General features: G+C 42.5%; 1 protein-coding gene across 5 annotated transcripts in view; it reads right to left on the reverse strand.

Annotated features, from left to right (window-relative positions):
- Positions 1-12120, reverse strand: part of pak4 (p21 protein (Cdc42/Rac)-activated kinase 4) — a 217866-nt gene that overhangs the window by 70260 nt on the left and 135486 nt on the right. For all 5 annotated transcript variants that reach the window (XM_073063795.1, XM_073063794.1, XM_073063796.1 and 2 more), the window contains one exon: positions 5276-5504. In XM_073063795.1, coding sequence (XP_072919896.1) covers positions 5276-5479 — 204 coding nt within the window. In that variant the 5' untranslated portion in view covers positions 5480-5504. The remainder of the gene's footprint in view (positions 1-5275; positions 5505-12120) is intronic.

Here is a 12120-nt window from a genome sequence, read left to right on the forward strand (position 1 = left end):
TATTTTGGCAGAATGGTAGGTATGAAAAGCTGGAGAGTTCAGTTTAAGATGGTGCTGCTGAATCTCAGCCTCTTCTGGCTGCTGACTGATGGAACAAAGAAAATTGAATACTTTGTTAATCACTTTTTCTGGCAAATGATCATTGCAAACAATAGCCTGTAACTTCCCTTTGGACTTGAGGCAATTAGATGTGGCAGAAGCGAGGTTAGGCACGGCAATGGGCCCGTTGCCAAGAGTTTGATTTAAGTGCCAGGCCCCATTGGCTGAGTAGGGGCGGTGGGGTCTAGGCATCGAAGCCATAGAACCCGATGTCTGGACACGATTTAGGCACTGAGTTGATTGAAAATGTCGGGCCGATTCAGCTCTCTGCTCCATGATGTTTACCTAGCTCTGTGCTGAACTACGAGCCTTGCACTCTCTTTGTGGACATTCAGTTCAGAATGCTATTTGACTGTTTTGCATGATTTTATTTTCCTTTCTTTTCCCTGCACATTGGGGTGTTTGATGGTCTTTTTTTTTAAAAAAAAGGTTCTTTTCGGTTTCTTTGCTTCGTGGCTACATGTTAGGAGACGAATCTCAAAGTTGTAATGCGTATACATAATTTGATAATATACTTTGAACTTAGAACACTAAGGAATAATTTTGAATTATACGTTATCGAAGGCTTGGTTTCAACATAGACATTTTAAATCTACAGGTCAATAAAACATTCACGAATAACTTCGGAAAATCATGACTTTAGCTTCTACAGTATACTTGGACTTCACTAATCCCAAGTATCAGATGGTACAATTAAAAGAAGGCAAGATAGTTTGGGGCGAGTGACAACTAAGTTTTATCTGCTTCCTCTAGACTTTTCAATGGATTTCAGAGTTAACTTATGAAGTAAATGACTTCACTGTGGATGAAACTTCATGTCAAATTAAGTTTATTGTCATTTAACTGTATACATGTATACTGTCAAATTTTCTCCGGACCAGGGTGTAAAGCACAGTAGTACACATAACACAAGATAACTTAGGAAAGAAATGAATTGGAAAACCAGGTTCACAAGCACATGGTTGAACAGATAATTAATAAAATATGTGTTTTATTTTCCTGCTGAGCAAGTAGCAGAGCTAACAAAAGATCAGCAATCTGTTTTGCTCACCACTGGTGCTGTCTGACCCAATCAGCATTTTCATTCCACAATTCACTTTTCCAGCACCGTGGCCAGTTTTTGCTTTGATAGCCTATCCCTGAAAGCCGGACAGTTGAACTACTTTTAAGATTTTTGGCTCTTGCCAAAACAGAAGCTAAACACACTTGAGGACTATACAGAGAGTGCGTGCCCGCCCACAAACTGTAAGAATGCCAACAGAAACACCAACAAATCAGTTCTCAGCAGTAAAGAACCCGTAGCAACAATGACTATGTTTAAAACATGCCGAATCAGGCTCCTAATTAAATGGCAAACAAGATGTTCAAGAAACAAGGTTCATTTATTATCAAAGAATATTTGCAGCATAAAACTCTGAGATTTGTCTAAACCATGGTGGCCGTTCAAAATATCAACCCCCCCACACAGAAAAAAAGTGCAAACAGCAACAAGAACATCAACACACTCCCCTCACCCTACCTTGTGCAAATCACAGAAAAAGCAACAAGAACATCAAACCCCACCCCATGCGCAAAAATCTAAACAAATCGCATAAACAGCAACAAGGGGGAAAAAAATAGGCAAAACCATAGACTATAAAAACATAAAACTGAAAGAGTCCAGTGGACTACACTCCAATCCATAAATTATAGACCAGAATGTTGGTACTGCCCTCCGTCAGCATTGAGGGACAGAGAGGTCATTCAGACACGGGGACCTTCCCTTGCGAGCAAAGCGAGAGGGAGAGGTAGAGACAGTCACACGCAGACACCTTCCTCCAGCAGCAGCGAAAGGTATTGATAGCACTGAAGGTGGTCAGCATTACCTACTTGCTTCAATGTTTCAATCTTCCTGGAATTGATCATGGGCACACCCTGTCTCTGAGCTTCTTGGCCTTAAGGCTGCTCACCTACTGGAATCCCCTCAGATACAGCAAAGTGCCGGGTTGCTCAACTGATCTACCATTCAACTGTGGATCACAGGCTCCAATAGTACCAGAAACACATTTAAAATAAAAAGGACACAAAAGAAGTCAAAGAAACAGTTTCATGGAATATCTGGGAGGTATCGCCCAAGGTGGCATTGTTCACTGGCGTCATCTTGACTGGATATGTATCAATAAATGTATCTGCTAGATCCTTCAATGTCCTAGAGAATTGCAGTACCACTGAGTTCACCTGAACAATAAAACTGTAAGTGCAGAGGGGATGCCAACGCATAAGCCCTGGGAATTTGGACAATACACTATTGACAATATCCGATCTGTATGTACTTGAAGGTGGTAGTGTAGTGGTTAGCACAATGCCTTACAGTACAGGCAACAAAGGTTCAATTCTCGCTGCTTCTGTAAGGAGTTCTTCCCCACGACCGCTGGTTTTCCTCCAGGTGCTCCAATTTCTTCCCAGAGTCCAAAGACCTACCAGTTGGTAGGTTTATGAATCACTGCAAATTGTCCTGTGATTAGGCTAGGATTAAATCAAGGGATTGCTGGGCAGGGGCTTGAAGGGCCTATTCCATGCGACATCTCAAATAAATAAACAAACAGACAGATAAATAAATACTTTAACAGATAATAAAATTTTAAAAATAAATAAATAATTTAGAAACGTGCAGGCTTTGAGGAAACAATAGTTTTACCAGAAGATGATGCAACTAAACTGTTAAATCTTAACGATGAGAGAGAATTAAGGTAAAGGAAAAAGACATTATCAAAACTATGAAGTGGTGAATTTTGAGATCCCTGTATTAAAAATAATCTATAGTATATTGAATTGCCAAATTCATGCTGTATCGCAATAAATTAAGTAGTACAATAAATTTTCCTTCTATTTTAATATTGTGAACCCAGAAACTTTGTTGGGGATTACTGCGGATTGGAAATATCCAGATCTATTAGTATAGTCAGTGAAGCAGAATCAGGTTTACCATCACTAACATACGTTGTGAAACTTGTTGTTTTGTGGCAGCGGTACAGTGCAATATATACATACAGTGCTTCAACACTTCCCTGGACCACAGGCGGCTTCAGAAATCTCCATATAATCTGAGAATGCAATAATTACATTTGGTCTTCAGTTGTTTTTCAAAACACTCACAAATTTCTACAGATGTACTGTGGAGAGCATTCTAATTGACTGAGTGCATCACCGTCTGGTATGGGGGTGGGATGTGGGCTACTCTACAAGATCAAAATAAGCCAGAGAGAGTTGTAAACTTAGTCAGCTCCATCATGGGCACTAGCCTCCGTAGCATCCAGGACATCTTTAAGGAGCGATGCCTCAAAAAGGTGGCATAAATCATTAAGGACACCCATCACCCAAGTCATGCCTTGTTCTCATTGTTCCCATCAGGGAGGAGGTACAGAAGCTTCATGCTCACACTCAATGATTCAGGAACAGCTTTGTCCCCTCTGCCATCTGATTTCTGAATGGACAGTGAACCCACAAACACTACCTCATTACTTTATTTATTTCTATTTATGCACAACGTAATAATTTAACATACATAAACACACACTTTAATTCAGTTTTTTTCTTTTATTATGTATTGCATTGTACTGCTGCCGCAAAGTCAACAAATTTCACAACATATGCTGGTGAAATTAAACCTGATTCTGATTAATCATTGCCCTCAAGGTCAAGAATTTCTCTCATCTCATTGGGCAGATGTGATTCACCTTGTTTCAAGGTGCCTGCTGATCAGAGGCAGAGGCAGCCACTGTAATACTCAACCCAATCTGGCAGGAGGAATGAGGTTGTGGGAGGAACAGGACTTGTTCTGCTGCAGTTATTTTATTGCTTGTTGTGTTCTGTGTTGTTGTTCTGCCAAGCATTGTGGGCACGCTACATTGGCACCAGAATGTGGGGTGACATTTGCAGGCTGTCCCCAGCACACCCTTGGGTATTAAAAGTTAGTCTGTCCCAGGCCTTATAGGCTCAGCAGGCCAGTGCTTATGGTGTGAAGCGACTGACAGTGCAAGACTCCCCCCCACCCCCACCCCCTCCCCGGATAGGACGCCAGTCTATTGCAAGGTTAACTCCCAGCGTTTTGCCGGTACCCGGGTGGACTGGAGCAGTGTGTGGTTAAATGCCTTACTCAAGGACACAACATGCTGCCTCGGCAGCAGGATCTTCAGATCGCTAGTCCAACGCCTTAACCACTTGGCCATGTGCCACACGAACCCCTGGGTATAGTAGTTGTGAACACAAATGGTGGTTTTCTCTGTAAGTTTTGGTTTCGTTGTTCCTTTCCACGCCTTGTGGCACTTCAGGTGGCAACCTTGCCTTTTCTTTCACAAACGAGAAAATCTGCAGATACTGGAAATGGAAACTAAAGCAATGCACACAAAAGGCTGGAGGGACTCAGCAGGCCAGGGAACATATATGGAAAAGAAAAAATAGTTAAAAAGGTCTCAGCCCAAAATGCCAACTGTTTACTCTTTTCCATAGATGCTGCCTGGTCTGCTGAGTTCCTCCAGCATTTTATGCGTATTGCCATTTTTTTTTTTTAGCATTTTTAGTCTGTTTTTTTACAAGGCAAAGTTGCTAGTATGACACTCCACCCAGCACAGATGGAAAGGAGCTGGCCAGATTCAAACCCAGGACCACTCGTCTCAAAGTCCAGTACAGATGCTACACCACCACTGGCCAGTTAAGTCTTGATATACTAATGATAAATAAATTTGAATCTTGAAAGCCAATGCCTGGATGAGAACTGCTAGTTCAATAGAGACCTGAGACCCATGAACATCTGCAGCTCAACGCAGCACCATGCAGAGTGCTTCTAATGTCTTGCTTTCATAAACTTCAATTAAGAATGGATGAATTTTATTTCATGTTATAATGCTTTGCAGGTTAATAAGGAGAAGGGCCATTCAGCCTATTGTGTCAATTCCAGCTTCTTCGGTTCAGACTTCTGGAAAGTCATTACAAAGCTTTATATCCACATTTCGAGTTGTGGATGCTGGTAGGAACTCAGCAGGTCAGGCAGCATATAAGGAGAGGAATAAACAGTCGATATTTTGGGCCGAGACCTGAAAGGTCCCATTGATGTCGATCTGAAACAGCCCAACCTCTCTTCGTGGCCAGTCCCAGTAACACAAGCAGTTTCCCCACAATCTCAATCACAGAAACCTACCTTACGCGGAGCAAGCTGAATGGGTGTGATGTACGATGGGTCTACCAGGGGCTTGGGCCGTTTGGCCGTGTCCTCAAGGAGGCTCTGCCATTGCCTTGGAAGCCCAGTAAACTTCTGTTCCTGCTGATCAAAGCCAGTGTGGACACGGTGCTCGAAATTCACAGGTGCTGAGATCTCTACCCGCTTCTTCTTCTTGCTGAACATGTTTGAGATGAATGTCAAGTCCTGGCTGAATGAAGGAAAACTTTGTGAGCTTTTGTTTTTGAAGAGAAGATGCAGAAAGAAAACACTCTGAAGCCTTCTGAAATTTCAAAGAGCCCAGAGAAACTATAATATAAATACAAAAGTCAATTAATAAAAATCTCCAGTAGAAGGCGATTATAAATGTCTACATGAGATAGTTCAGCAGGCCCAGGGGTCAAGGAGCTGGTGATCCTTGATTTGGGGAGCAGGGGTGGTGGAGATGAATGGTGAGAAGGGGGTTTGTTTTGTGTTGTCCTACTGAACATTGTGCACGTGCAATGTTAGCACGGGATGTGCGAAAGATATAGGAACAAGTCTGCTCCGCCATTCCATCATGACTGATTTCATATCTTTCTCAAACCTATTCTTCTGCATTCACCCTGTAACCTTTGATGCCCTTATTAATCAAGAACCTATCAACCTCCACTTTAAATACACCCAATGACTTGGCCTCCACAATCACCTGTGGCAATGAATTCCACAGATTCACCACCCTCTGGCTAAAGGAATTCCTCCTCATCTCTATTCTAAAGGGACTTCCTTGTATTCTGAGGCTTAGACTTGTACAGAGGTGTTAGACTCCCCCCACTATAGGAAACATCCATTCAATGTCAGCTCCATCTACAAAAGAGATCACCCCTCATTCTGAACTCAAGTACAGGCCTAGAGACATCAAATGCTTCTCATACATTAATCCTTTCAAAGTACCCTTATTATCGAAGTGTATACATTATACAATCTTGATACTCGACTTCTTACGTGGAGCCACAAAACTAATCTTTCCTAGAATAATTTTTGGGAGCCTCCTCTGGATCCTTTCTAATGCTAGCACATATTTTCTTAGATAAGGAGCCCAAAACTTTCCACAATACTCTGAGTGGTCTGACCTGTGCCTTATAAAGCCTCAGCACTACATCCTTGCTTTTATATTCAAGTTCAGTAGTTTTCCAACCTGGGATATGCACCCTCCCCTCCCCCCCTCCCCAGGGGACCACGCCAGATTTCACAGGGGTAACAAGTAAAAAAACAAGAAACCGGGAGCCACAGGAGTTTCTCGATGGGCCATGATACGTGCACTGTTTCATTAAACAGTAAACTGTATATAAATAAAGAAATGATTGTGAAATTTAGTTGAAACCCTGAATGAAAGGAGTGTGAAAATAAACTAAATGATGCAAATGAAGCTACAAAATAGGTGTGTGTGTCTGTGGGAGAGGGTGGGGAGGTTGTCTTCAGATCATTCATTCACACCATGGTATTTGCCTTTTGGGATAGTATTGTAGCACGCCTAAGCACCTTGCAGAACAAATTGTTACTGCTAAATTTGACATTTTACCTGTCAGGTATATTTGAAAAGCTGAATTTATTAAACAAACACTTCCAAGGGAAAAAGAAACTTGCGATCTCATATCACGCAAAGAGGATACAACCACTTTCCTTGGAAAACTCAAACTTTTTGGGCAGTAATATTGAACATTGTGAGCTTATCCAATTTCTTTCAGAAGTTCGAAGTACATTTATTATAAAAATAGGTATACATTATACAACATTGAGATTCGTCCCCTTTTCAGGCAGCCACAAAACGAAGCCCTAAAGAATCCATTAAAAAAGATATCAAAGAGCCAATGTGCACAGAGAAAGAAACAAATCATGCAAATAATAAACAGAAGCAAATCGTGTTCTGAACTGAAGTCCACAGAGAGAGTCTGACACCCATAGTTCAGTGCAGAGTCGAGTAGCGGTCACGGAGCAGAGAGCTGAACAGGCCTAACCCTCGCCTCGGGCTCCAACACCCTGACCATTCCAATTTGGACTGGCGCCTAAATCAACATTCAAACATTGGGTTCAATCACTTCGATAAGCCCTGGGGCCTGCACCCCACCACCTCAATTCGAACTGTACCCGACCTTTCTGATCTGGCATGGCACTTAAACCAATCACTGGTTTATAAATGGAATTGCAAGACAATGATCTTGAACGTTTGAAACAACTGCACACCGATAAGGAATTTCAGTTCAGAGAACTGCTGGAGATGCATAATCCAGATTGGGAAATGGATTCATTTGGGGTGAACGCGAAGGAAGTTGATACCACATTCCAAGAATGTCTTAATGAGCCACAGAGCGATTTAATGGCTCAAGCAAAACTCAAACACAGCAAGCAAAATTTCTGGATGACTAGTGATATTCAAAATAAGTTTCCACAGCTCTGGGAGAAAGCAAAGTTGTTTTTAATTGGACTTCCTAACTCTTATCCAGTTGAATGTGGTTTTAGTCAAGCTCTTCACCTGCTATCAAAAGCCCTTAACAGTCCTGACGAAGAGGTAATCTTTGATTATCTTTAACCAAGTTGCAATCAGATGTTCAAAAACTCACTAGTTTGTATCAGTTGTATGGATCTCACTAAATACCCCAAAGTAACAGTACTAGTGTGCTTTTGTTGCTGGTTAGAATATTATATATGTATTCTAAATCAATCATCATCAATACATGCCGTGTTGTATGACCAGGGCAATCAGTCTTCCATCTGTCTTTAATCTGACTGCTTTCTCAATCCATGGCTATCATTGTTCTTAGCAAATTTTTCTACAGAAGCGGTTTGCCATTGCCCTCTTCTGGGCCGTGTCTTTACAAGATGGGTGACCCCGCCATTATCAATACTCTGCAGAGATTGTCTGCTTGGTGTCAGTGGTCGCAGAACCAGGACTTGTGATATGCACCGGCTCCTCTTACAACCATCCACCACCTGCTCCTATGGCTTTACGTGACCCTGACTGGGGGGCAGGGGGTGCTAACCAGGTGCTACACGTCATGTCACTTTTTATTGTCATTTCGACCATAACTGCTGGTACAGTACATAGCAACAACGAGACGTTTTTCAGGACCATGGTGTTACATGACACAGTACAAAAACTAGATTGAACTATGTAAAAGACAACACAGAAAAAAGAAAAAAACTTCACTAGACTACGGACCTACCCAGGACTGCAAACTCTGGTTGTGAACCCCTGATATAGAAGACAGTGCAGAACAGGACCTACTGGTCCAACAACCCATCTATTCAACCCTAACCCGATGACAGGACAATTTACAATGTTCCATTAACCTACTAACCAGTGCAGCTTTGCGCTGTGGGAGGAAACCCACTTGGTTCATGGGGTGAATGTATAAACTCCTCACAGGTGGTGCCAGAATTGAATTCTGAACTCTGGTTATAGTGTCATGGTTAGCGTGACACTACAACGGTGCTGCCATCCTGACAGAGAACTTAGCATGCGTTCTTCAAAGTCAAGTGACCCTTCCAAATGTGCGCACGCACACACGGAACTAGATTAGGCGATAGGAACTTCGACCAATCTTTCTTCTCCCTCACCAGCTGGGTATTGAGCTGATTCACTAGATAAACAAAGGTTGCAACATCTTTGATTTCAGTACTTTGTAAAGTTTATGCTGTCCAGAAGGATTAATAGATATGGGAGAAAAGCAGAGGTTTTGGACTTCTGATAAAGGTTCTCAGCCTACAGCATTGACTGTTTTCCCCCTCCATACACACTGCCCAACCTGCTGAGTTCCTCCAGCATTTTGTGTGTTTCTCAACATAATTAGAGTCATAGCACAGTACATAAACAGGCCCTTCGGTCCATCTAGTCTGTGCCAAACCACTTAAAATGCCTAGTCCCATAAACAACACACAAGTTGCTGGGGGAAACACAGCACGTCAGGCAGCGTCTGTGGAAAAGGATAAACAGTTCACACTTTGGGCCAAGACCATTCTTCAGGGCTGGAAAGGAAAGGGGAAGATGCCAGAATAAAAAGGGTGGAGGGAGGGGAAGGAGGCTAGCTAGAAGGCGATAGGTGAGGCCAGGTGGGTAGAAAAGGTAAACGGTTGGAGAGGAAGGAATTTGATAGGAGAGATGAACCATTGTAGAAAAGGAAGGAAGATGGTGTGCATGGGGAGCTGACAGGCAGGTGAGAATAGGAAAGAGGCCGGGGGGGGGGGGGGTGAAGAGGAGGGAATTTTTTTTTATATAGGAAGGAGAAATCAATATTCATGCCATCAGGTTGGAGACAACCCAGATGGAATATACCATGTTGCTCCTCCACCCCGAGAGTGGCCTCATCTTAGCACAAGAGGCGGCCATGGTCAGAATGGAATGGAATTCCATAAAACCTCAACTCTATTTCATCCAGTTATTTTGAAAGATTTTAAAAATCAGAATCTAAGAGAAACATAAAATGGTCCTGTAAATTTTAAACAATCCTAAATGATTCCTTTGGAATAGTTAGACTATAAAATATAAATAAAAGCTTTAATTATTCTGTGTTATTAATGAAGACACTGATTTTAAGTTTGACTCAGTTGTAAAGTGGGAGGGCAGGTAGGAGGATCAAATGAGTGAAAATGACAGAGTTAAAAAATGGGTACATTAACTATTTAAAAAGTAAACAGTGAAACACCAAACTGGGCGTCTAGCTAAACAAACGTTTATCTAAACTACTCAAAAGTACTATGCATTCAGCTACCCTTTAATTGAATGGATACTCTGATAAATCTCCCTGAATTACAAAACAGAAAAACTATACATGCTACGAACTGATATTTAACTAAACAAACATGGATCTAAATCTGCAACGCTCTTTCTCAATGGTCCTTCAGCATTGGTCATGACTTCAGCCTGAAGCGGGTCATGTGGATGCCAGGAAAGAAAGAGAGTGAACTTCTTGCGCATGCCACTCTTATAATAACCCGAAAGGCACCCGGAACTAGAAATGGATGCCGGGCAGGCAAGCTATCTCATGGGAAAAGAGTGTTGCAAGTTTTAAACGAACCAATCACTGCCCGAGGTGAGGAAGCAGTTTTCAACTGGCAAATAAACCACGCCCCCACATGAGAATTGCATCAACTGTTAAGTAACACACAGGAATGAGGGCATGCTTTGTATTGCTAATATTTATACTTGCACATAGCAATTGTAAACCTCAGAATCAGTTAAAGCATTAGGAAAAGCTCAGGACAGCTGCATTCATACACACAAAAGATTCAGCATTAGAAACCAATAAAGGAAATTGCGTACGACTGTGAAATTTACTTAACATGCCAGCCAGGTAGAGGGTGACAACTTTTTGTGCACAGTTAAAATGCCTTTGTGTGCTAGTAGTAAAAGATGTGTGCGTGCACACACATGCACACCTTGGAGGGAACATTGCCTCAGATGCTGGAAATGACAGACAAATATATGGAGGTGTATAAATGGACGACACTAGGCCATCGGTATTGTGCCTAAACTCATAGCATTAGTTTACAGCCTGCAGCTCCGATGCAGCAGGATATAGGTGCTGGCTGACAAAAGCAGTGGTAAATAGAAAACGGCTTTGGAGTAGATTGGGAGACCGCTTTGTCAGGTACCTTCGCTCCGTCTGCTACAAAAAGTGAGATTTCCCAGTGGTTACCCAATTCAATTCGACATCCCATTCCCATATGTAAATCGATGGCCTTCTCTACTGTCGAGATGAAGCCACACTCAGGCTGGAGGAACAACACCTTATATTCCGTCTGGGTAGCCTCCAACCCCATGGCATGAGCGTTGATTTCTTACACTTCCGGTAATTGCTGCACCGCCCCCCACCCCCCAACCTCCTTACAGTATTTCCCATTCCCCATCACCTCCGTCTTGTGCTCCTCCCCTTCCCTTTCTCCTCTCCAATCAGATTCCCCCTTCTCCAGCCCTTTATCTGCTCCACCAATCAACTTCCCAGCTCTTTACTTCACCCCCTCCCCATTTTACCCATCATCTGCCACTTCTTTCTCCCTCTCCCCACCTTCTTACTCTGACTTCTCCCCTTCCTTTCCATCCTGAAAAGGGTCTCAGCTGGAAATGTCGACTGTTTACTCTTTTCCATAGATGCTGACTGGTCTGCTGAATTCCTCCAGCATTTTGTGTGTGTTGCTTTAGCACTTGCTTTATAAGAATTAGCACACACCAATATGTACACCTAAAATTTTCTGCTGTTGGGTTTAGAATAAGTTACCTGATAATGGCCCTGAAACACAGAGGCCAGACATTATAAGTTACCCTGGGAGAAGCTCTGAGATCTTCATCGCCTCAGAATATTGCCCTTGCACAAATGATCAAATATAACTAAACGTACAGTGTTTATCTCCATCACCACGACAATGTTGTAGGCTGTGGCATTCTGTGGCACGCCCACGATGCAGTTAGCGTAATCACTTTGCAACACCAACAATTACCTTTTGGGGCTTGCTTGAGGAATGACCCGAGGTTTGGATGACTTAAGCGCTGGGCCAGATTGAAATGTTTAGGGTCAGGGTTGTAAGGCAAGAGACAGGCTGATTCAGCTCACCGCTCTGTGGGATTTGCTCAAATCTGTGCTGGACTGAGGCCGTGGCCTACAACTAGTGGAAGTCTAGATAGGCTGTAGTGATGTGAGCTTCAGTTTTGAATGTTGTTTCCATGACATGCTTCTTTTTCTCTCTCTGCACAATCGGCGTTTGACAGTCATCTTTTGTTTTTAATAGGTTCTATAGGGGTTATTTGTTTCATTGTAAGGGGACGAATCTCAAGATGGTACAAGGTATACATA

Source organism: Hemitrygon akajei, chromosome 12 (genome assembly GCF_048418815.1).
Source record: "Hemitrygon akajei chromosome 12, sHemAka1.3, whole genome shotgun sequence".
NCBI lineage: Eukaryota > Metazoa > Chordata > Chondrichthyes > Myliobatiformes > Dasyatidae > Hemitrygon > Hemitrygon akajei.